The following is a 26779-nucleotide window of genomic DNA, read 5'->3' as shown; positions in this document are numbered from 1 at the left end:
TATTATGCCGTGTTTAATAGCATGTCAGCGCACGATCAGCCTTTGGCCTCGCATTCTCGACCGTCGTTGCGGGCACCATCGACCAAAAGCCGGTGCGGTTCAGAAAACTGAACGTTTGCGTGACAGCCACTCTGTTTCCGGTGTAAAAGTTGAAACCTTTGAAAGAGCTATGCTTTGCGAGCGCGACGCATTTGTGGCACTTGGTGAGCCTCGCGCCCCATTTCGCTCTGCGCAGCTGTGTTGCTGTCCATGGACCCGTGGGGCGTCCTGCTGAGCCGCGCCCTGAAGGCGCTGCACGCGCAGGGGGTGGGCCGCAGTGCGGGCTCCTCGGTGGCACTGTTCCTGGTGAGCGCACCCAGGGCCCTGCACCCGCGCGCACTGCTCTCCCCCGCCCTGCTCGCGCTGGACGCTGCGGCGCCGGAGCTGCTGCGCGCCCTGTTCGTGGTGACGTTCGTGTCCACCGACACGTCTTACGCCAAGCTGTGGAAGGACCGCCGCACGCAGCAACTCTACCGACAATTGGCTGCGCGCACTTCGGCCGTAAGTGTATACGCATACAACATGCGTGTTCGTTTGGATTTCATGACCCTTCGTGGTTTTCCGTGCGGTATTGCAAAACTGCGCAAAAACTCAATCTTTCCTTTCTTTCTTTTGTTTAAAGGGAATACCTTTGAAGTGTTTGTGCTATGCTTGTCAACGCTAGAAGACTGTTTTCTACAGTCTGTGTGCGTCGGACTATGATGGAGGTGATATGACTTGCTGGTTGGTTATGTGACTGATACTAACTACCGTATTTGCACGAATATAACGCGTTTTCTTTTCTTTCACTTTCTCTAGCGCTTCAAACAGCAGTGAGCTAGACCAATGTGCATTTCGCGTCGTCTTTCTTCTTTTTTCTGATTTAGAACACCGTTAGTGCCGCGTCAATGTGTTTACGGCGTAGTAATCGCAGCCTTGAGCAAGACAATCGGTGCCGTTGTGCAGGCGCGTCAAACGAGTGGTCTTCAGAGTCGCGCGGTGCATCACCGCTCAATCCTCGAAAGGCTTTGCCCTTTCGATTGTGTCGCGGGCATTTCTGCAGTGCTTCCTGTCCAATTTAGCTCGGTGGCTTGGCGGGTTCACCTTGGCTTGGTTGGTTTCAGGGAGGACGAGGTCGTTTTGTTTTGTTTTTGCCGACAGTGACAAAGACGTCAGCACTCATCATTTCACATAATTTTGCGACAGCAGTTCGCAGTAACTATGAATGAGGTCCTGCGGGCATTCGCTTTTATGCGTCCTTTCAAACTCAGTCGGTCCTTGTCAGTCATTTGTCTGAGTTTGAAGGACGGAGAAAGTCCCCGCTCGCCTAATATCCGTCATCGCGCTATTTACGTGCAAATACGGTATATTTTGCGTGTTTTCATTTTTTTTTATTTGCTAGTGATGGCCGCGCATTCGGTTGTGAACTGCTAAATAGCTGAAATGTATGACTTCACCAATCATCGTTCTTTGTTCATTTAATAATATAACGTTGTGGTGACATCTGTAACTTGTTACCAGCATTTGCAGCTCATAACAAATAAATAAATAAATAAATAAATCAGGAAATGTAAATTTTATTTCCCTTCACGCTTAGACTTCTACTTTTCTGATAATGCTGTGTGGCCGCGGCAGCATGCTTACGGCTGGACGTTTAGAGCAAGTGCAAGTAGATCTGCAACGAGATGAGGCGCGAAGCGCTCACAGTTCCTGAATAAAATGGTGCAACACACTCAGCCAGGAATCGTGCGGTATTATAGGTCAAGAATGAAAAAAAAAGAATTTTGAGAAATATAGGTTATACAAATTATTAACTAGAAAATTGGAAGGCCTTGCCGTTATATCCACAAGGGGATACTTCATCCTCACTTGAACAAGCGCATGTTGACAATGTCAGATCTGGACTCCTTCTAACACATGGCGGATTGAGGTACCTACTAAGACAGGTCTGAGTCCGTGGTTGCAGAACGACAAGGTTTGATCAGAACTCGAAATCTTCATATATATTATCTAGGTGGATCGAAGTGACAGCAAACAGAGGTTGTAGTCCTTTGTGCTGATTTTACGCTGTGTGTTCATCAAGGCAACGCGTTCACACGCTTCTCTTCCCTGGTTATCTTCGCTTGCAGAGTGAAGTCTACGCGGCCTTTCGTTACTTCAACGCCGTGTCGCTCCTCATCACAGCCTTGTGGCGGTCGTCGAAGTCGAAACCGTCGAATGGAGCTGCTGCTCTGCCCGCTGGGTCCTTCTTCATCAACGGCACTTTCCCCAGTCTGCCGACATCGCCCAGTTATGCTGACGCTCGGGGACAAGTGAGTCGTGCTATAAGTGTATATCGCCCAAATCAATGACAATGAAAAATAAAAAAGACAAGTTTACTTCATACGTACACTCCCCTACAAAAGCTTACGGAGCAGAGTTGCCACCAGAAAACAGCTGAATTTATTCGTTTGTATAGGCGCGCAGGAGTGAAGTAATTGATTTTGGTGTGGTGTGTGCGAGCTTAAGTTCTGAAGCCATTTTGCAATCCCAAAGTACGTGATTAGGCCGCGACTTTCCTTTATTTCTTTCTGACACTTACCTGACGGATTGCTTTTTTGCAAAGTTTCTCAAGTAAAGAACTGTTATTATTTTAACTTCCGGCCTTACCTTGTCACTTATAATAAACGTTATAGACGATAGGCTTGCTAACGCAGCCACTGAAGTGGTGCCATGATACCTTTGTTATCTGCTTACAACAAGAAGTACATAATTCGCAAAACATGGCGTTAGTTTACGAGACAGTAAAGGAACTCACAAAGGCAAGTGAAGAAAATCGCACAATAATGTTCCAGTGGGACACCTGGCCACTGCACTATGCCTGGGAATGTTGCAGCATACAAGGCAGCTGGACAAACGCTTATTAATAACTGCACATATGGCCTCCCTCTAGCGCAAGGCGAATTGTGGCACATACTAAGATAGAACTCGAAATATTCAGATTTATTTTACATGGACCCTTCGCTTCAATTTAAAATCCCGTCCACATTGGATTCAATTAGAGCCTTTGAAACGCCGAGTAATCGCCTGCGCCTCGGTACCACCTATACAAAAAGCTTCCTTTACAAAATTTAAAGAGCTGATAGTCCGGAATGCACTTGTCCCCCCACGTAGGAGGATATATAGAACATCATCTGCTAGAATGTCCGCGACACGACGCACAGAAACAACACTAAGCACGCGATATTATAGAAGTGGACCGCAGGCTTCGGGAAGACGTTAGGTCCATGCCCAGCATATTCATTGCAAGAACGAGTGTTAATGACCCCCCAAAGATTTCTAGAATCGAGCAATATTCTCAAAAACAATTGAGTAGAGCGTTTATCTGTTATAAGCTCACTCTATGTGTTTAATTTGGCTCGACTTTAGCCCATTCAATGCTTGGATTGATGTACCTTCATATAAATCTAATCGGTGTTTTCTTATGTGCCCTGATTTTAGTGCAGCTATGTGACAGGACTTTGTGTTGACTTTAGTTATGTGACTGGACTTTGTGTTGGTGTGTTTCTGAGTTGACTTTTAGTTTTACTGTGTTTAAGCGATTTCTTTTTGATATCTCTTTGTGAAAAGGATTAGCCGGCGCCAATTAAGGGCGACAATTAACATCTCATAAGTACCACGTAATTGAAAAAGAGGTATACACCACAACGAGAAGAATAAATTTGGGCACACGTGTCGGTGGTGTTTCTTCTGTTTCTCATTCAACCGGGCCCAATGGCAGCACCAGCCACACGCTCCATGGCATGTTAACGCGATAGCGTTAATGGCCCCGTATCGCAGAAAATCCGGCGTCGGCGTCGGTGTTGGCTTCGGCATCGGCGTTAAGCATCGGAGTCTGGCGGAAATAATCATACCGAACCACATCATCCTGAACCACCACGACCACACAGGCCCTCCGCGTGGCGCAAAGTGTTAGTGGACAAAAATTGAATGTCTCAAAGTAAAATCCGTCAAAAAAATCGTAATGTACGGCTTAACCACAAAACTACAGACGTGATAGCGTCGGATTGTAATTTGAATATACGAGAAAAAAGCCTGATAAGCAGCCAGGTATCTTTGAATGCTATCGCGTTCCACTCTTAAAGGCGAAGCTTAAGCGTCCTCAAATTTTTTTTCGAAAAAAAAGAGGAGAATAGAGACGTACAGACGTTTAACCTGGCGACCCTTGCATAGAGTTTCACCACGTGCCAGCACTGAATCTGTGCGTGTGCGCAGGTTCAGAGTAAAGCCGTGCTGCTGGACTACAGCCCCGGGGCTCGGGGATTCGTGTCCGTGCGCGAAACGGAGTTCCGCGATGCGGCCCAGCCACTGCGCAGTGGGGCCTACCAGGTCTCGGATCGTGGCTCTTCGCGGTCCTGGATAGGGCGCGTAGACTGGCCAGGAGGCCACAGGCTGGAGCCAGACCCCGAGTGCGTCCTCAAGGAGGTCAACTGCGGGGGAGCCTGGGACAGTGAGTGAGCCATCCGCTACTTTCTCTGTCCATAAATGTTCTCCAGAAACCATCGACGATGATTGTCATTGTAAGCGAAAAGCATAATGCTCCTAGAAAGCTGTACATTTTATGAAAGCAATGCTGCGCTTGAAGGCGTATATTTGTTGCGGTAAGATATTTAGGTAGCGCTTGCTGTTTCATTACGTAATTCTTTCGAGAATGGAGCCGTTAGCCAACATATCTGTAACAATTTTATAGGTAGCGTTGGTGTGAAAGGCCACTGCCATCGTCCTCTCCCGCAGCCGTCACATGGGGAGGGGGTGGCGGGAGAGGAGGAGAGCAGTCGTTCGGGAGCGCTCCACCACACCTTTAGACGCCTGAAAGCCCTCATGCAACGGCACGTGCGTTGTTGTAGCACCGTGTTTCTGTTTGACTGTTGGTGCACGCGTTAATTGTACGGCGATTTTTGACAGCCAGGCATCAGTGCGTAATATTTTACAGTATACGGCATATGGGGGCAAAGGACATATGTCCTATGCGTTCTTACGGCATATGTGGGAGCTATATATGAAGTGGCGTAATTATACACTGTCATGTCTGGCGGTCCCTCGGGACAAAGAAGGCTTCACCGGCAGACCTGCAGCTGGGTTCACGCTTCGTCGTTTTCTCAAGGCCAAGAAGCTGGCGACTAATTCAGCGTCACCTGGGGCGAATGAACGAGCAATTATGTCTCGTGTATCTCCGGCCGTTCAGCCGCCCAGAGCTGATGGGCGAGACGAGTTCTGGGACCCCAGGGTGAAATGAGTCAGCGGCCTCGTGCGGCGCTCAAGCGACAACGTCGCTTTTGGGTAGTTTCCGGGAAGCACCAGCGCCCGCCCGGACTACGACGACGCCCAGCGCCGACGATCAAGCGCAAGCCAGGAGCCCCCCTTCCGAGACGACGGCAGCCGCCGCCTTCCCTGCTGGAAACAGTGGTTTCCGCGAAGGCCAGTCTCCCGAGCCTGTCAAACTGAACGCCACATCGAGCTTTCTCGTGGGGACTACCTGGACGTTTGATTCCTAAGTTACCACCTGTTGCCTGGTGTGCGGGGGCGATCAGGTTACATTGGAGGCGGAGCCCAGCGGGAAATGATGCCACATCATGGGCGGGAGATTACGAGCATATCGAAAATTGTGATTGGCCTAAAAGAAATTCAGTGAACTCCCTCAACGAGTGAAAGGGGGAAATTAGCTGGATTGAAACGGGGTCCTGATGTGTTGTGAAAGACGCTCGACGATGTGAACGCTTGACCATTAGACGCTCGACCATGTAGGTGCTCGGACATGCAACGACTTCACATGTAGTAAGCTCCGATAATCATGGAGCCCTTGTATAAAAATATGTACATATGTATATAAAACGCTGTTCTCAACTCTCTGGATATCTCCTTCTCCCGGCACTGGGCACGACACCACACATGGATCATTCGTGGCTGATCGGACGCTTGGACTTCACAACAACACCTTATCAAAAGCTTTGCCATTAGGGAGTTTTAGTATAGCGGAAAACAGCAAACGCAAGAATTTAGCGTTAGTGTTGCGTGCTGCAAGCTGCGCATGCGCAGAACTTTTACGTACGTACGTACGCGATTTCCGGAATATAGCGTTTAACGCTAACGCACGCAAGGGGTTCCGTACGTAGGGCAAGATGGCGGCGCCTGTTGAAGCGAGAGCCGTACACTTCGGATCTATCAAGTCGTTGGTCTGCACTGTTCCGCTCATTCGTTCCCCACTAATGCTCGTGTTTGCTTTAGATTCGACAGCGGCGTACAAGTGACAAACGGGCGTTGTTTTCGATATACGTTCTCGATTAGCGGCGGAGTAGGCTTAACGAGAGGGTTCGCTCATGTTTGCTGTATCCTCCTCGAGATGGCGCCCAAGTGCATTTGCGTTAGCGTTTTGCTCCGTTCCGCTATTCTAAACCACTACCTCGCACCGCGCAGTGCAGCTTTTCTTTGCGTCAGCGTTGCGTCGCACGCTAACGCTAACGCAAGTGTTTTCCGCTATACTAAAACTCCCTATTTTTCTAACGCTCTTTTGAAAAAAACTTGAACCCATGCATGACATCCAATATTATACAGTCTGTTTTAATACTAGTCACACCACTGCACTCGTAGCAATACATTTGCTCACAGTGTAAGAATGCAGCAATGTTATCTGGAACTACCATTGTTCGTACAGCAAAAGGAAATAAAATTGGCCGCATATCTGCTTGCTTCGCTGCAAATGACGTCGAAAGACGATAGTCTTCTGCCGCCCCTTATTCGTAACACCCTCTCTTCTCCCCTCTCCCCCTCACGCTCTTCCCCTCCCCTCTCACTCCTCCCATGATGGACGCAATGGAGTTTTGCTGAGCCATAGCCTCCTCTATACTTTTCGTGCCCGCGCGTTGGCGCGGAATACACAGGCGCCGTCCGTCCCTCATAGTTCCGGTGCTTGCCGCTAGAAGCCGCCCCGATCCCACAATAACAGCAGACGACGTGGCCTATGTGCACGCTTGCATTGGTGATCGTCTAGAAACGTCTTCATGGCATTAGACTATGCGTATACGCTAAATAGGGTGCACACATAAAATTTTTAACACAAACACTGCATGCGGAATGCAATGCGAACTTTTATATTTGATTTCGCGCTCATAGCTTGAGCGCTTTTCGAGACAACGGTTTGGCGTGGAAATCTTTCGCAAAGTCGTGTTTGTCAGTCATGCTCATCGCGAAGTTCACAAAAAGTGGACGGAGAAACTTCATAAACACAACGTCCCTGAGTTTTTCATGATGGCCTGGCGCTGACCACTTGAGTTGTTAACGTTTCTGAAGTACTTTCGCGGCGTTGTCAACGGCAGCCTTTAGTGGCTGCTTCATCTTTCTCGCTTTTGCGAGGAAAACTTCCAGGTACTTCTTTAGCGAATGCAGAACCATTACAAGCTCAGCAGACGGATAGAGGAGTCCACCTCTGTCCTGGTGCCTAATTAAGGCATCCGATGGCGTAGAAGTGTTTGGTTTCGTTACTAGAGTGAAGCATTCATCACAGGAAATGGTTTCGTGGATTTTTCGTGCGATATATCCACCAACCATTGCTAGTGCAGCAACATCTGGTGTTGGGAGCAACGTCTTCCCCCTGTCGAGATGCTCCTCGAGGGTCGTGGTACGCTTCCTGAGGGCTGCATCGCTTCTTTCGGTTTGCTTTCGAGGCTGCAAATATGATGGATACTCTTGGAAGACGCTGGGCACAACGCCTTTCTTCAGTCTTCGCGTCGTGCACCCTTCTTTAAAGTCGGACGGGACGAATTAAGTGTCGGCTACAAACAGTGGAATTACAAGATGTGCTATTTGGGGTCCAGTTGTCTCTCGAGATTACCTTAAGCCACTTTTCCCGAAGTTCTTGGTGACTGGGAATTTCGTGGAATGATACTCCGGTTTCTTTCCGGCCGCTCCATGATTTGCAGTGCGGTACGCAGCAGTACGGCATTGTGCAGCATTCGGGGCGCAACCAAACTTCTGAGCTTGGACAGCCGCCTTTTCTCTTTATCGTTAGTGCTGCACACAACAAAAATACCACTTTTAGGCATGTTGCCTTGAAACAAGCGAATTTTCTTTACGATGTAACACTTTTAACAGAGAACTTACCCGAGTCGACCAAAAGTTGGAAGAAAGCGCACACAGGCACGGCTGTCTCAGTGAGTGCTGCAGTTAGCAAAGCACTTTGCGGACACGCACCACACTAGAAAGAACATCAACGGGCAAGCAGAGTTTTAGAACAAGCACGGTAAACTAATGTTGCACGCGGCGGGAAAACCGCAGCGTAGCGGTGTGCACCTGCTGTTGCAGCGAACGCCGAGTGAGCTATTATGGGACGCGAGCGCCCCTAGGGGAACGCCGAGGCGTTCAGGGGACGGCGGTGAGGGACCGACCGCGCAGGCACAAAAGTTATAGAGGAGGCTATGGCTGAGCTCAATTCTAGTTTCCCGCGTTCGCCCTGCTCTCGCGCCATTTGTTGGGACCTTTTATTACTGTTGGCTTAAAGCACGCTACAGAGCCGCGGCTTCAGTCGGCTTGTTTTTAACGCGTAGCAGCTCTTCGGCACCGTTTCTAACGTGTTCGAAACCATTTCTAACACGTTGATTTTCATTTACTAACGTAAAAACCAGTTCAATGTGTATTCTTAATTAAATGAATGCTGCGGATCACGGTTATGTACTCATATTTTGCCTCAAATAGGCCTGAGGTTTCCTTTGCGCTTTGTAATGTTGACGTATATGACCCCATCCACCAGTGCTAGTAGATTGGTTGGTTTTGGCCGGGCGGTTGAATAGAGTGACAGACAGACAAATTTTTTCGCGTTTAGGTAGCCCAAGAAAGACTATGCGAGGTCGCGCGACCAAGTTAGTCGCAAAGCGACCAGTCGCAAGTAGTCACAAATGGTCACTTTTCTCGGAAGGCGTCCGTTTCGGGCCACCCCTCGCTGCTCAATTTTTCAGTCGCGCAACCGCAGTCGCAGCACAGCTGACCCAATCAGATGCGAAGGAACAGGACGTCCGTATACGCTGACACTTATTTTACGCGGCGATGACATTGCAAGCAGACGTGAATGGTATATCGAGAGACATTTCGGTTTCGCGACTCGTCGGTCGCATTTGTCTTGAGTAGTTTTCTGGTCGCCAGTCGCAATCAAACGTGAACGTCCAGCGAAGCTGTATCAAACACGAAACATGGTCGACCATTGCATTCACGCTGTTCTTCTGGTGTCTTTAATTTCCGTTCTCTGCACATGGCAGTCTTTGAAAGAACTGAATGAGCTGCTGGACGGGTCTCCCTTTTATATATGAAAGCGTGGTGACGTCACTAAGTATATATATATATATATATATATATATATATATATATATATATATATATATAATGTTGCGTACCGAATCGGCCGGGCGCATTCTTTGATTGTTTCCCTTCGAGGCAGGCCCTTTCATCAGCGTCGCCCACACGGCGACAGTGCCCGACACCGACGAGACGGGCAAACAAGCGCCCCAACTCGGCAGTGCCCATTCTGTGGGTGCTTCCCCGGATGCCACCCCTTCATCAACGGCCGCCTACCTGGCGACGCGGCCCGACACCGGCAGTGACGCGATGACAAAGAAGCTCACTTAGAAGCGACCGACCGCAACCGCCACCCTTCGTTAGACGCGGGGATTAGCGCGAATGCCATTGTCCCGACCCTGGCAAGATGTCCGTCGGAGGGCAACAAACTAAGCCACCGACTTTCGTGGAAGGAGTGTGAACCCCCTGTTTCCGGATTGCATCGTCCTTGCTTCGAAGGTGCAACATTAGAGGTGGAGTTCAGTGAACAATACGACACCTCTGATTGGCCGCATCAAGGTCATCTGATTCTCTAGTCGGGTCAACTAGGGAAGACGAATGTTTTATAAGGAGACACCTTGAGTGCAGTGGGGTGTCCTGACGTGTTCTGATATGTGCTCAGACATGTAGTGAGCTGAGACTTTCAAAGTGCTCCCCCATGGAGTGGGCTTCCATATTTGGAGCCACTGTAAATATGCAGAATAAACCCTTTTTCTCTCGCTCTTACTCCCGGACGTACACATCCCTTTGGCTGAAGGATCACCGGTCTAAACACTACCCGAGTCTCAACAATATATATATATATATATATATATATATATATATATATATATATATATACTTGTTGTATGCCTGATTGCAAAGAAAGATATGCCGTTTGCCTTTCATTGTTAACCTGGCGTTTTGTGTCATCAATCAGGTAATCGAGAAATCTGCGGAGTACAATCAACCTCTCTATATGGCTTTCATAGATTATGAAAAGGCATTTGATTCAGTAGAGATACCAGCAGTCATAGAGGTATTGCGTAATCAAGGAGTACAAGAGGCATACGTGAATATCTTAGCAAATATCTACAAAGATTCCACAGCTACCTTGATTCTCCACAAAAAAAGTAGAAAGTTACCTATCAAGAAAGGTGTCAGGCAAAGAGACACAATCTCTCCTATGCTATTCACTGCATGCTTAGAAGAAGTATTCAAGCTCTTAGACTGGGAAGGCTTAGGAGCGAGGATCAACGGCGAATATCTCAGCAACCTTCGGTTTGCAGATGACATTGTCCTATTCAGCAACAATGGAGACAAATTACAGCAAATTATTGAGGACCTTAATCGAGAAAGTGTAACAATTGGGTTGAAGATGAATATGCAGAAGACAAAGATAATGTTCAATTGCCTGGCAAGGGAACAAGAATTCAGGATCGCCAGTCAGCCACTAGAGTATGTATAGGAGTACGTTTATCTAGGTCAATTACTCACAGGGGACCCTGATCATGAAAAAGAATAATTGGGTTGAAGATGAAGAATAAAATTGGGTTGGAGTGCATACGGCCGGCATTTCCAAATCCTGACTGGGAGCTTACCACTGTCGTTGAAAAGAAAGTGTACAATCATTGCATTCTACCGGTGCTAACATATGGGGCAGAAACTTGGAGGTTAACAAAGAAGCTCGAGAACAAGTTAAAGACCGCACAAAGTGCAATGGAACGAAAAATCTTAGGACTAACGTTAAGAGACAGGAAGAGAGCGGCGTGGATCAGAGAACAAATGGGGATAACCGATATTCTAGTTGACATTAAGCGGAAGAAATGGAGCTGGGCAGGACAGGTAAGGCGTAGGATGGATAACCGATGGACCATTAGGGTTACAGAATGGATACCAAGAGAAGGTAAGCGCAGTCGAGGTCGGCAGAAAACCAGATGGGGTGATGAAGTTAGGAAATTTGCAGGCGCAAGTTGGAATACGTTATCGCAAGACAGGGGTAATTGGAGATCGCAGGGAGAGGCCTTCGTCCTGCAGTGGACATAAAATATAGGCTGCTGATGATGATGATGATGATTTTCCTACCAACGAGAGGTATACAGCTTCGCTGAAAAAATTGTGTGTCTCTGCTACCGCAAACACCAGAAACCAGCGGAGCTGGGGAAATCCTAGTTAAGTATTGGCAAACCACACACATTGTTTCCTGGCGCTCACGATTTCTTCGCGATGTTGTGCGTAGTATCGCGATGAATTGAACCGGCCGCGTTCACAAGCCTCCGGATCTTCATTTCTTCGCCTACGTGAACTCTCGGCTTCCCTCAATCTAAACTCAACATGATCTCTTCTGCGACGCTTGGTTTCAGCTTCCCTAGCTCTCGCTTCAGTCTTTCTTAAGCAACTAGTGTCCAGTTGTCTGTACGAAACCTGCGGAGCCGCTACCAGAAGCATCGGCTGCAATCGCGAGCACCAGGCGCGTTCGGCGCCACCGCGGGGAAACGCCATCGGCGTTGACAGCAGCCCTACGCGTCCCACTACCACATGCCTTCACTCCTCTCCATTTCGCATCCGCTATGCTACGCGATGCTATTTTAACGCGATAGCGTTTAGGGCCCCGTGTCGCATAAAATCAGGCGTGGGCATCGGCATTGCCGCCCGTGGCCGAGAGAATCATCCCCAACCACGTAGGCCCTCCAAATATATTTTGCTACTAAAGTTGCTCACACTTTGTTTTGCATTCTTTACAAAGGTATTCCTCGGAATTTTGAGAGTGACAGCCCACAAACAACTGTCATGAAACAAAACACCGACAGCGCATGGCTTTTATGCTAAATCTTCTCAGGCTGAAATATTAAAGATGCAAACAATAAAAGAAGGCCGGCCCACGAAAGAGGCCGCGTTTCTAACAACAGAAAGCGCGCCTTCGTGCATAGCTTCACCGCCAGCGTTTCCCGGTAAACATTACGGTTACATAAGCTGCAACTGCCGGGAAGTGTGAGAAACAGTCAAGGATCTTTGAATGCTATCGCGTTCCACTCTTGAAGGCGAAGCTTAAGCGTCCTCCAAATATTTTATACTCTGCTTTCACTCTCTCTCAGTCATAAAATGTCTCACTATGTTCTGGAGGGAAAACTGGCGCTGCTGCGCTGTGGTATTCATGGGAATGCCGGTATATTGTGACTTCGGATTGGCATCGTTCTCGGAGAACCAGAATGCCTTGAAGACGCGCCTGTCTATAGCACCGTTCCGTCTGTCACAATGATTTATTTTCTGCTAAAAAAGCACGCAAAAAGCTGTTTTAGCTTTATTATTAGACAAAAAACATGTTTGTTTGTTTTTTTGACGACTTACTATTGGATGTACAATTATATGAAACGTAAGAAATATCAGCTGGTCGCTAAAGTTGGAGGGCAGGCGACAAGATTCTCGCTCGCTTTGAAACAACTTGTCGTCTGTTGTTGCCTTTCTTCGCTTGATTCTGCATTGTAGGTAAGTAAACTATATGGAGAGATGTAATATGGGGTGAATGAAAACCTTTTATGTAGATTTTATTTTAAGAACGCGTGTTTTATGTAGCCATATCCACGTTTTAGACGAAGCCTCGTACAACACCAGCCAACACAAGCTTCGCAGACACATATCCCATCATTCCCATGACGGCACATCGCCTTTTAAGAAACTCGCATAGACGGTGGAGCCAGATTACCCTCTAGGTGTTGTAGTGAAAAAGTCTATGCTGTCAGCTCTCTCTCCCCCAGCTTGGCGAAGCTATGAAAAAAGGAATACGATAAACAGGTGAATGATAATTAGCGTCTCAAAGAACCCAAACATACATTGGCGATTCTCAAAAGGATGGTTGGTGCTTATGAAGGCAACCCAAAAATAGCTGCTAAAGCGAATTCTCTTAGCCCTGGAATAGCACAATTACAATCTATTTTCTCTTTTGTAAAGGAAACAGTTGGGTGGGTCAAAGCGGAGGGGAGGGGGGTGGATGCCCCCTCCTTCCTCTAAACCAGTCCCTGCACTCGCGTGCGGCACTGGACAATACGTGCCAAGTAAGCGTATGCGTGTCCTTCTCCGCCGGCTGCGTTATGACAAATAATAGTTCGCAGCGTGACAGGTTTGTCGTGACCACGTACCACGCGTGTCCGAAGCCTAACAGTGTGGGATAGCTATGTCTGGGATGAAGCATGCCCTGCTTTCTTGCTGCTTTTTCTTCGCACTTCTGACCACGCGATAATCAGATCGATGGCTTTCCGAGACGTCAGCCACGTCGTTCCGTGTTACTACGGAAGGACTCGGACACAACGGCAGCTACGACCCTAGCGGACGTGTCGTGACGAACGAGCGAGCGCAACATTTCGCACCTACAAGTAATCGCGCTATACGACACTATCTTTCCTCTTTCCACGGCAGCGACAAGAAAGACAAAAACGGAAAGAAGCCAAGTATTGTCCTGTTTGCTTATCTATAATGTGCAATGCGGAAGATTGAGCAACTGCACTATCCCAAGAGTAGTTCGCAGAGCCAATCATTCATTCTTCTACTACACGAACATTTAGAATACCGACCAATGAGTGATATGACGACACATTAGCATTGATGACCTCACAGCTGAAAAGATCCGAAAGCATTGACGGCAGTGCTGCGTTTCTCGCTTTCGGCAGATCCAGGTATGCAGATCCAGGTATCGTATTCAGGTATGCGCCGGGTAAGCGCGCGATTATGTACATGTATATGTCTCGCGCCAGCAGCTCTTACATCCGCCGCATTAACAGTGCCTCATATGCTCATGTAAACTAATTTTTATTTTTTACCTAGAGCATCCGATTCGTACAGGAATAAGCACAGGAATGTACACCAAGAAAAAAGAAAGATCAAGAAGGCGTAAAAGGGTGACTCGGCTTGCAAGGAAGGAACTGTACGCGAGCAGTCAGGTTTATTCCGGATAACAAGAACAACAAGTAGGCAGCATACCATAACATTAAATTGGTTTAATACTCTTGCTGGGCAGGCCCACTGAAATATATATAGCAAAACGAAATTTTGTTAATTACTTCAGCGTATTATTGTCCTCTTATTTCGGCAGGTGTAACGGTGCTAAACCTTCTTCCTCTCTACGTCCGAGAGATAGAGAAGCTTCTAACGCGAAGAAGGAGGAGGTCGGCCAGAAGATATCAGTCTGGCCTTCTACTCGGCGAAGGGGAAGGAGTGATGGTGCAGATGACAATGACAGGGTACAATGCACGTGCGGTACGTACACATGCCCTGCACACTAGCACGTCGCCCCAAACGAATGCCTTGCAAATGACGCTCATTTGAATATCTCGAGACCATTCTTGTTTCACGCCGTGTCATTTTGAGCGTCTCCCGTCGTCCCGAAATTTTCCTCCCCAAAAGAATCTTCCTCCCCCAAAATGACCGCCTAAATAATGCCAATAATTTTCATACGGCTCGGTACAAATTGGTGCTATTGAAGCAGCGTGCATTCTTACGCGTCAACTGGTCATGTGCTGCCCATATTAAGGCATTAGCTTTATCTTACGTATTTTTATTTTATGTATATTTTTTTGTAGAACTTCCGCACGTGCATGGCATTGTAGTAGGTGTAGGCGCCGCGATAAAAGCTGTAAGAGGCGACGAAGCTAACCCTAAAGGTGGTGTACGCAATCTGCGGGCGAAGAACAGAGAACTTGATTTCGAGCATTCATTGCGAAGTTTAGTCGAATACCTAGGCTGGGGAATGCTACAGAGGGCGAAGGAGCGACCGCAAATGCGAAGCAAAATGTCTCCTCGATTTCGACCACTTTCTGCACTAATCGAGGAGTGCAGCAAAACCCGTCCTCGCATTGACAGTGCAGCACGCACCACCTACACCTGGCTCTTTGATTTGAAGCCTTAGATGGAGCAGCTGTGTACACACTCGGGCGGCTTTCTCGTAAGTTGTCTTTCCTGATTAAAAATTCGTTTACGCCAAAAAAAATTTGTTACCATCGCCCTGCCACCATATCGGTTAGTGTGATATAAGAAAATACAAATATGCTTTCTCTGACAAGCCACATAGATAAGCGTTATAAGGAAATACGAATATGCTTTTCCTGACAAGCCCTTCGGAAATGTGCTCAGTCAAGATCAGGCGCCGGGCATAGCACTAGCGAAGCACGTGATCAAATGAAAAGTTCGATGCTCATCCCTATTAGGGATGAGCATCGAAGTTCTGTGAACCGAGGATCCATGCGCCACTGCTAGAATCCAGCGCAAGAAATCTCGGCTCAGAGGTAACGGTGCCTAACTAGCAAAAACACGTCATTATACGCGATGTGGCTGTGAGCACTCGTCGCGCGCCAGAGGCTGTCGCCGCCGCCGCGCCAAACACAGCTCCCAGCCGTCATACTAGTTTTTCCTTTTTTTTTCCCCAGACTTTTTTTTTTCACCGCCTCAACAAGAGTCGAGAAAAAGCTGCGACCCCGCGTCCTTGGAGCGCAACCAGAGCGCCGCAGCGCATTTTATTCGGGAGCGCGTCGAGCTCCACTTGTAGCGGTGCGGTCCCGAATAAAATGCGCTGCGGCGCTCTGGTTCTGCGCCTCATCCTCTCCATCCCTGTACCTTTTACTTTTACTCCGGCTCGTACGTCTTTTCTTCTTTAATTTCCTAAAGGCGCCGCACTGGCGCGCGCGCCGAGGCCATAAAGAACGGCCTCTCCGAAGCGTCGGAAAGTTGCGAGCGCTGCCCTTTTGTGGCGCGCACGCGGCGCGACAAACGCCGCGCTGCTCCGACGCCCTCGGTGACGCATATATATATATATATATATATATATATATATATATATATATATATATATATATATATATATATATATATATATGGCCTCGCACTGCTTGGACCAACGTCGTCGTGCACGATGACAATATTTCCTGCCTGAGCGCGTAAGCAAGCGAGCAAGGACGCACGCCGTGCACGCCGTGGCTCGGGCTCGGCGGCCGTTGCGTCGCGATGCCGAGAGGCCTTGGACGCTGCTGGGGAGGGGGGGGGGGGCGTTTCTCTCTCTCTGTTCCCCCTCTATCTCCGGCGCGGCCTTCTTCGTTTATGCAACGGCGAGTGTAGCCACGGCTCCAGTCCGGCGACCACCAAAGCAGCTTATAGAAGGCGTGAGCGCACGGCCGAGAAGCCCCGAGATGCTCGAACTCGCGCCGGCATGCCCCCCCCTTTTCGTAACCCCGCCACATTCTGAAACCGCTTCGCGGACATCCATCTATCTCCCTCTGGATATTCGGGCGCGTTTTCTTTTCCCCGCGTCTCTCGCTCTTTCTTTTTTTTTTCTTCCTTCCTGGTTCTTCTTTTGTGCGAACTTCCTCTGAGGGAGGCTTTCCCTTCCTATAACACCTCCCCCTGAGAGAAACCTCTTTTGTGGTCGACATGGGACATAACGCTAGTCGTGAAGGAGGAGCGAAAACGGAAGGAAGGAAGGTAGGAACGAAGGAAGGAAATGTGTGTGAGGGGGCGACGTGTCGATCGCCTCTTCCTTCTTTTTTTTTTTATCCTCCCATCTTCCTTATTCCCGAATAACGCTCGCCACCGCTGTCTTCTCCTCCGATGTTGCCACCGCCGCTCGTGGAGGCATTATTTGTTCGAGCCGCATCTTCTTCGAATTGAGCGGCTTATAAACCAGATAGTAGACACGCTGCTGGAAGCGGGGAGGAAAACATTCCTCGCGAACGCGCTCCCGATGGCATCTGTCGCGGCGAAGATAAGCACTGGCTTCTGGCTGAGTTCAACGCGCCGCCTTTCTGTTCGAACAACAGTCCGGGAAAAAAAAAAAAGTTATTGCTGCTGTTGGACTCGAGGCAGCGACGAAGTCGAGGAACGCCACGTTTTGCGTCGGGCTTTCTTATTGCACTTATGGTTGTTGTAGAATTTTGAGCAGCAGTACCAGAACGTTATACGCGATGTGGCAGGGGCGCTGTAGCTGAAAAACTTTAAGCAACGGAGTGTACACAGATGTCCTTTTTGTGAAGCTGAAAGCTACGTTTATTTTAATTTATGCCCTGAGGATGCGACTGCTTTCGCTTGGCGCTGTGTTAGTCGGAGGACTCCTACATTTTTTTTTCTATTTTTATAGTTTTTTTTTCTACTTCATGTGCTTGTGCGCGTAAATCACTCCCATATAACTTATTCTGCTTATCAGCTTCTTTTCACTTGAAGCTTTCGCCTTCCTTGATATTCTTTAAGCAATGCTAGCTGTTTCTGATCACCGACGGAGGCACTTTTCATTGGATTTGGTCTTCTTCTGTATGAATGATTTCAAAACAGCGTTCTGTATCACTGTATGCAGCTGTTTTCGCCATATTTTACTACGGTATGAAATGAGACAAATAGCTAGCAAATTTATATATTTCTCAAACGTTTGCCGTGGGGTTCGATTTTTTATAGAACAAAACTGACGCTAGTAGCGTATGTCGTGTGTATTTCGTTGGCACGAAATTGGGAATGTATTCAGAAAGTTTTTGCATTCATAAGTACTGTGTCGTTGGCCGGGATCACTCTCAATCATTTCCTTTGCAATCATCATCTAAATTTAACCTATGAACCGCTTAGTAAATGTTCGCTCAGTTGGTGGGGATATTCTTAAACAGTCATTTTCTAACTCATCTATATAGTTGCGATGATAGCTTCGATGTGAAAGCGAACGGCCTAGCAAATGAGTGGTCCTCAACACATATGGGTTCTTCACCTTACGCAGATTCCATTTCTTCAATCAGCTCCATCTCGAGTAGCAAGCCTTTGGATGTAGCAAGGCCTGTTACTTTAGCTTTCTTCAAACTAACATCTCTCCACCGTACCAGTGGCGTCAGCTAGGGAAGCTAGTACTGTAGCTCAAGGGAACCTCTCATTACATAACCAGCTCGAGACGCTCTTGTAACAATTTGCGTCACACTAAGAATTCGATGTACTTACTTTCACCGTTGTGCCGTTATGTTAACCTTCAAGGCGCGAAATCTACCACCCTAACTACACCGGCGTGGAGTCCGCTACTGTCCACATTAGCCGAACACAGCTAGATTCAAGTGGCGCACTCTCATACGCATAAACGGACTTAAAACCGGCGAGTCCTTCTAGCGCACGCAAGGAAAATTTTCCGCCCCACCGTTCATTCTCATTCGTAAACAGTGGTCTCGGTGATGAGCTCCCGCGAGAGAAGAAACACGCGATGGTAAAGCAAGAAAGCAAACGCAACGCAAATCTCGGCGCCGCTCACGCGTATGTGTACCCAAGGCGATGACTTTTTTTTTTTTTTCCCCGAGCAATCACGTAGTGCTATAACGATGACTCGAAGTAGCGTATATACACAGAAGGGAAACTGTCGTTCGTAATACCGGCAGCATAAGACGAGGTCACTATACGGGGGACATGGAGGATTACGCCCGCGATCGAGACGACGAGAAGCCAAGGAGCGATACATGTTTCTTTTCCATCTTTCTTAAATTTTTTTAACATTTCTAATTTCTTTTATTTAAATCACGACCTCCCCTATTTCATGGCCGAACTGTCGCCTTCCGTGGCCGTTTTCTCGAGGGCTGCTTTCTTCCTCCCGCTGCTGCGCTCGACGAAACGACGCTCGCGCTGCCGAACGTGCTCCGAGGCAAATCAATTTAATTCTCGGTCGCCGTTCGTTCGCCTCGCACCACTCCGCCCATCTTGCCACCGTTCTTCTCACTCGTCTTCCCTCCATCTTGCCTCGTATTTCCCTTTTTCTTATTTTTTATTTCACTCTCTTCTTCGCGCTTCCATCCGTAATCATTTAAAGAAAATTATTTTCGGCCGTCGCGTTCCAGTCCTTCGTGCTCAAGTGCGGCTGCAGGGATGAGGCGAGCGGTATTGGTACGCTGCAGTGATCGCGGGTGTGACTTGTACTGAGAGAGCCTCCGCGGGCCAAATCCGGTTCGTCGATGCGAAAGGAAACACATGGCTCGGAAGAGAAGAAGGCGGCGGTGGTGGCGCTTTTGGTCCTCGCTCTCACGACCGCCTCCGCCTATGCCCCTCTCACGCGAACTGCGGCAGGCGAATGGCCGTCGGCGAACGCCCGGGGCGCGCTCGATTCTATAAGCCAGCTTTGCGAGGGGAATGCACGGCTACGCATCCCCCATTCACCCGTCGGCAAGATTCGGGCGCTAGAGTAAACTTAGCAGCGCAAGTCGAGGTGTGTTACGGGAGAAACTTGCTCTCTCGGCATCAGAAGACAACGTGTTCGGTACGTCCTCTGTCCGAGCGTTACGCGCCCTCCGTAAGCGGGCACGCTCGAGAAGCACATTTCGCGAGAGCCTTATTATCGAGCAGCTTATTTACTGGTCATGCCGCGCCAAGTTCAACATTCCCCGCACATGGGAAGATAGCCTTGGAGTGCGCCTTCGAGCAGTTTCTGCTCGGGAGAGGAAAGGGGGGGGGGGGGGGGGGGGGGCACGTCAGCGAATGTATAACGTGCTCGTGGCTTCCGCGTGCTCGATCGTATGCTAAATGCTGGATCGATGCTAAAGGAGCATGACCATGGCCATCCAACTATTCTCAGTTTAGCATTGTAGCATACTCGGCTCATTCAGCTCCCTCACTCAGTGTCACTCAGCGATCATTCTAACCCGAAATTTCAATTTCAAATCGCTGCCTATAAGACCCCTCCCTCCAAAAGTGATTGCCATTTTCACAGGGCATGTGTGATGTCAAAAAAAGGAGAAAAAAAACACACACACACACAAGGCCAGCGTCCGTGTCGGCTGCTCCGAAATAATCTGAAACCATGCATACCCACAGTGCTCCAGCCAAAAACTTTCCCCGGGAAATGAGCAATAGCGCCTGGGGGCTTCAGACGGCGTATTGTGCCAACGCCTCATAGATAGCAGACCTGTGTGCTCTGCTTTATGATGTCATGCTACTTGAACCGAAATTTCCATTGCGAAGCCCGGCGTAACGAAAGCGGTGACGTAGAAAGCACAGCGGCTTACTCGAGAGCATACCCATTAGCTTTTATAGCAATCGGGTAAGGTAGCATAACGGAGGCATTCTACGCTGCATACACGACTACTTACAAAGGGTACAAGTACATGCTGGTTTGCACGATTGAGTAGTAGCACTGGCAATTTAACCTGCTAGGAAATTTTTCCAATTTTTAATTCAAACTCACACAGTGACTCAGCATTAGTGGTCAGAGGCGTTAACATATTCCATCCACGGATGACAACCGGTAAAAAGGAATATTTAAACACATCATTATTACATTTATACTCTACTAAGGTATTTGTATGTTTGTGCCTGGTAGGTCGTGTTTGTGAATAAGAAATGTAATTTGAAATGTCAATTTTGAAATAATTATGCAGGACTTGATAAAGAAATTTTAAAGATGCCTGTTTCGCTCGTGCTTCTAGCGTAAGGAGCCCAGAAATAGCTAGAAGGTTAGTGGGAGAGTCTTCCCGTCTAAATTTGTTATGGATGAATCGAATGATCTTCCTTTGTACTGTTTCTATTTTCTTTACGTTAGTCTGGGTATGAGGAAACCATATACAGTGTTTCCGTATTCGAGGATCGGCCGAACGAATGTTATGGATGCTAGGAGTTTTGTTGACAAGGGTGCCAGTTGAAATGATCTGCGAAGAAAAATAACTTTTGCATAGCAGAATGAAGTAATGTGGTCCCCTAGCGGATTCCTGCCGTTGGCATCATCGTCGCCGTCGCCGTGAGGTTCCGTATAAAGTCAAACGGCGATAAAATCGTCGCCGTGCACCGTATGCTGTAAGTGCGAGGGACGCGCGCTTTCACGGGGAGCAAACGCACGGCGGAGAATAAAGGCGACTTTTTCCGTCGCCTGAAAGGCCATGGGGGGATGGGAGGGAGGGAGGGGAGGCGATGTTTATCTGCGGCACCAAATGCGTATCTTGCGACCGGGCGCAAGGGGAACTGCCGATTCAATCACCCACGCGAAAGGAGGAAAGCGGGAAGGCAGCGCGGGAGGGAGGGGTTGCGGCTTCTGCTCTGCGAGCAACTTGTACTTTGCACGGCGCCGGGCGGTCGCGCGCACCGTATCTTGAAAGCGATCTGCAACACGGCTCCTACCTTTGTATGCGCTGTGCTTTCGCCGCTCAGTTTCCGTTGAAGCGATAGACCACATAGAAGGCACGAACCTTCGCTCGCTGCTGCTGACGCGCTTGCTCAGGCCAGCGTTTTGACAATGATTTTGTGCGGATTGAGCGCGATCTATTCATGTTTGCTTGTGCGCACTGACAGCATGCTTGTTAATTCGGTTAGTAAGCGAATGTGTCCAACTTTATACAGCCGATAAATCTACTATCCTTACTCCGTACAGCTCGCTACTAATTTGCTATCGCAATTGACGCTTCGGCTTCAATTAGGGCGAAACTGCGTCTTTTTAGGCACACGTTCAGGTACTCTCCGTGGGCTAACTTAACCTTGAGTCCCCCACAATGGTGTGCCTCATAATCAGATCGTGGTTCTGGCATGTAAAACCCCAGACATATTTTTTAGAGCCCCAGCTCGCCACAACTAATATGGAGTACTCCACTGTACAAGGTCGCGTTTAACTCAGTGGCGTGAACCCGTCAATCATTAATTATCAGTGCACAAAACGCGCTCGACGACCGCACATTGCGGAACGAGAGTCGATATAGGTATGCGTAGCATGGTCAGAAATCACCTTTGCCCCTTTTACGAGTATACCACCTCCGGCGTAGAAAACTTTTTTTAACTGCTACCAACGTCTGTAAGCAGTTTGTTGGTGCTAATTAATCTAAAGTGAACGAATGTCGAAGCGTTTCCTTTAGTCACGTAATGCACCTTAAAGGGACACTAAAGAGGAAAATTGTTTGAGCTGTACAATAAAAGGCACTTTTACAATACCGAAAAAAGCCACTGTTGCCGTGAGATAAGGCTTGGCACAGGCCAGAAAAGACACAAACATGAAAGACCTATGGCGACACAGCCTTGAATTTCCCGTGGCGTCACAGACTTTGACCACGTCTGCTCTGTGATGTAATTTTTTTTAACACGAAAGTGTTTTATGCCGGGGTCCACCAAGACTTCACTGACGTATTTCCGTCACGGAAATACGTCATAGAACATAATACAAAGAAAGAAACCAGAAGAAAAAGTTCCACAACCATGCAAAATTTGGAAATCGAACCCACGACCTCTCGGTCCGCGACGATAGATCGCCGAGCGTTTAACCCATTGCGCCACAAACGCATTTGCAGAGAGCTACACAGACGCGCCTTATATATCTAACACTCCTCCGTGTACCCGCGCTCTTGCTCGGGGCGGTGCCGCCACCTACGAGCAGAAAAGAGAAGTACTGCATTATGACACTAACGCGCACCGACAGTGAACGCTTCGGTGGTCTCATCACTACGACGCCTCGATGCCAGCATTCGAAGGGACGCTGGCATCAAGAAGCACTACCAACGCCACCTAGGTGGCGTTCACGGAGCGTGGCCTCCGCAATTAGCTCTGAAAGTGTTTCTGAAGTTGATCGCGGAGGCTGCAATTACGACGCGCTGTACGCGCTGATTTGACTCGGTGACGATTCAGTTACGTGCTTTGTCTTGCGCGTTGTATTAGTGTGTCAGTTACGTGCTTCGTCTTTCGCGTTGTGCTAGCGTGTGCAGCGTAGTGCAGCTTCCATATGCACGACGGTTGCTCATGGTCATCGACGTTGGTAGTCGTGATGGAGGAGACGTGCCACCAGGCGTCAGCGTGGGTGCATCAACGCCTAAGGGCGCTTTAGCCACAAAACACCAATAGACATTATATATCAATGTGCAATAAACATTACACTACTTCTGTGAAGACACGTTTCACTTTCGTGTTCTATACCGATTCCTATATAAGAGGGATCAACCACATTTTTTAATCTATAGAGATAAACTATTTTTCTGTTTAAAAAAAGCGAAGGACTGAACGTACGAAGTTCCAAATACCTTTACTGAACAACAATTCCCCAAATGCGAAAAAATACTTTGAAATCAGTGTCGTCACATTGACGTACTGGAGGCGGCGTTCCGGTGCGAAATTCAAAAGAATTATTTTAACGTTGATCTTCATTTTTTGTTCTAATAATAAACATATTACACCGAAACTAAGAAAAATAGGATTCTCAAAGAACATTTTAAGCGTATTGATATTATTTAATTGGTATCATTACTGATTAGGTGTTTCAATTTATTGTCCCTTTAAGACAACTGGCAATGACGCAATTTTCTTAGTGGATATATCATTAGTGAGTAGCATAACTTAAAGGCGATTGATCAACCGGAGTTGATACAATTTGACGCCATGAAGCGTTGTATGTAAACTGCATCCAATATTGCCTGACGATACGTAGTTCAACGAGCAAACCAAGATGTCGTTTCTGTATCGAGTAGACCTGGCGCTGCGGTTTTCTGTAGACACGAAAATTGGCCCTACATTGGATGCCTTTCTACGCCGATTACGACACGACGTGACCTAAACACCTCGCTTTTTTCACCACGTCAGAAAGAATGCAATTTCCAATGTCCGTAACATGACACTCCACACGCTTCTGTGGAACACTTTTTCTTAGTCTGTCCGCAGTATGGCCAACAGCGAGCCCCTTTGTGTGATAAGTTAAGCCATTCGCGGACAGATGCGATTTTTCTGTAACAAAACGTACTTGGTCCATTGTCATGCCCCATTATGCAGAGACGGGCTTCTACAGCCCTACCGGATTTCCTTGCAAACAGTGAACTGCTTAATTTGATTTGATTCGCAAAATCTTGTGAGCTATACTTATATTTAGAGTTTGCTCTGGCATTCGTGTTTAATGTGTAATATTTTTTTTTTGTATTCTACAGTTGAAAATATACCTTGTAATACGTAACGCTTTAGCTGGTGGATTTATTTTTTGTCCTACAGATATGTCTCTTGTTTTGTAGACAGCATTTCTATGTATTTGTTGTATGTGCTCTTTGTGTGTACAGCTGGGAAAAAGGGTGCAGCCTCATTTTCGTAATTGTGTATTGCGAGAGCCTGCTCTAATGTAGCCTACGTTCCTGTTTGTCTGCCCTTTTTAAACAACGAATAACATACGTATGCGTAAGCACGAAGGACGTAAGGAAGAGAACAAAATGAAATACAGAATCAACAGTGGCAGCCACTGAAAAAGCACTTCACTGCGATTAAACGAGCAATCTGGGTTTGTGCGTGATTCAAAATACATAGCATGGTCGCAAGAAAGATTGTACGTACGCGAAGAAAAAGTACACGACCAGCGCTGGCGCTCGTCTTTTTTTCTTTTTCCTCATGCATACACTCCATTCTAGCGTTGTTCAAACCTTCTCCATACTTCATGCTGAATTCTCATTTATTTTTCGCGCTGAGCACACTGCCGATACGGTAAAGCCCAATTTCAAAATCATCTGCCCCACCTCCGCTCGTTTGCTCCCTACGACCTCGAGAGCCATCTTATAGAACAACAGAAGCGAGTGTGTTTGATGTTCAGTACTTGAAAGACTTGAATCAATATTTTGTTTCGTAAGAACTAGGAATATTATCCTAGAAAAACACACAAGACATCCCGTTTTTGTTTTTCTTACTTTGTTTGTTCCGCACTCATTCTTGTTCGAGCTTCTTAAGAAGAAACTGCAGTGTCCGCATAGGATGACGTACTTACGTATTGAAATGCATAAAGAAAACGCAAAACAAGCAATCCAGCCTTTCATGAGCCACAGGTTTAAAATAGACTCTGCCATCGAAGAAAGCTCGGTGAACCAAGTCTCTGTTCATCTTTGTACTATCGAGAGTCAAAGCCCAGCCTGCGCATCGAAGCAGGCTTCCAAAGAACGGAATGAGCGCCTGTGCACTTTGGTAATGGAAGTTACTAATTGGCTTTCCTCCTGACTGGTGCCTATCGGGCCCCCTGGGGCTAACAAAGGCAGCGCATAAAATATACATTCGCCATGTCGGCGGGCTTGGTTACAAAGATCAAACAAGGCAAGGTAATCTTTACACATCCAGAGCAGACGAAGAACGCCCTCTGCACGCGTCACGGATAGAGAGCAAACTTAGTTGGACACCACCTAATTATCTTACTCAATGCTATACCGCCTACGCAAGTTCGCGCTTGAGAGACGACTCTATTTTACGGATGCATGAACCTGAATCATTTGAATCTTCAACACAAAAAAGAAATAACAAGAAAAGAAGTAAGCAAAAGCAATTGGTTCAAAACGCCTGATTTTATTTTGTCTAGCAAACGACGTCTATATTACGAAATAATACTCTTCCATAGAGAGCGAACCGGCCAGCCGTATGAACTCATGCATATCTTAGAGATTGTGGCACCTGTCATAAGGTTTCTCAGTCGTGACAATGGTGGCCTTGACTATAAAAAAAAAACGTCCCATCGTGTCCTCTTGAAGAAGCATACATTTGGTGTTCTAGACTCGCTGTAAGTATTGGTATATCCAGCAACGCTTTGAGATCCGCTTACAACATATCCCTTCTTTAGCAGAAGATCGTTTCACAATGAGAGAATTTGTTTTTGTCCACGTGCCAACATTTACGAAGCGACGCTGTCTGTACCGAGGCGCACACAGCGATCGCCTCGCAGGATCGAGATCGCGGTGAGCAAGCGCTTTTCTTGTAATTTCGCTCCATCTCCCCTGCGCAACTAGTTTGTTTAGGTGTGCTCAGCAACCACCAATGGCGCTGTTGCTAGCTTTCGAAAATAATGTGGCAGCAAAATCCAGCTGATTGGAACAGCATTCTAAGTCTGCTTTCATTTCATCAAAATAACAAAAGGCATCTCTTAAGGTACACTTAACCTCCCTACGTGAGCCTCGAAAAATGTACTCTGCAGAGAGAGGAGGCGATAAAGTTAGACTGGTATGTGGTCTTTTGAAATGCTTTTGGCCTTTTGTTTTCTCTCATTCCTGTCCGCCTACACTACGATCAGTTACGCTGGCGACTGAAACGGGAAGCGAAAAATGAGCAGAGAGCGAAGGTTTCGCATATTGTGCTCCCACGGGGCTTGCTCCGTGGTCGCTATAGTCTTGGTGCATAAGGCAAGGACAGGCGCATCTTACACTGTGGACGTTCTGGCTGAGGTGGCGCGCATACGCCGCCTCAAAAAAAAAAAAAAAAAAAGACGCGAGGTCACAACTAAAAACAGCGTTTCGAGAACGAAGCAGAAGGAACAGACACAGTCTGACGACACTTCATCATCAGCGAGTTGCAGTGCGTGTAACAGCGGTGCCCGTGCGGCACTCGAGCACCTATTGTGGGACAGCCTCAGTGCCGCCGCGACGTGAAAAAAAAACAAATAAAAAGGGGCATGCATCATCTCACTAGAGGCATGGACTGCACTCACCAAGCCATTAAATCCTTGCGGACTATCAACTTAATTTGG

The 26779-nt window shown here is 47.6% G+C and overlaps 1 protein-coding gene across 1 annotated transcript in view; it reads left to right on the top strand.

Moving 5' to 3' along the window:
- Nucleotides 1-26779, top strand: part of LOC119440605 (uncharacterized) — a 252249-nt gene that overhangs the window by 82166 nt on the left and 143304 nt on the right. Inside the window, exons 2-4 of the mRNA XM_049662978.1 lie at nt 236-540; nt 2148-2330; nt 4273-4507. Coding sequence (XP_049518935.1) covers nt 236-540; nt 2148-2330; nt 4273-4507 — 723 coding nt within the window. The remainder of the gene's footprint in view (nt 1-235; nt 541-2147; nt 2331-4272; nt 4508-26779) is intronic.

This window comes from Dermacentor silvarum, chromosome 2, assembly GCF_013339745.2.
Source record: "Dermacentor silvarum isolate Dsil-2018 chromosome 2, BIME_Dsil_1.4, whole genome shotgun sequence".
In the NCBI taxonomy this organism is placed as follows: Eukaryota; Metazoa; Arthropoda; class Arachnida; order Ixodida; family Ixodidae; genus Dermacentor; species Dermacentor silvarum.
This window is presented reverse-complemented; position numbering and strand designations above follow the sequence as displayed.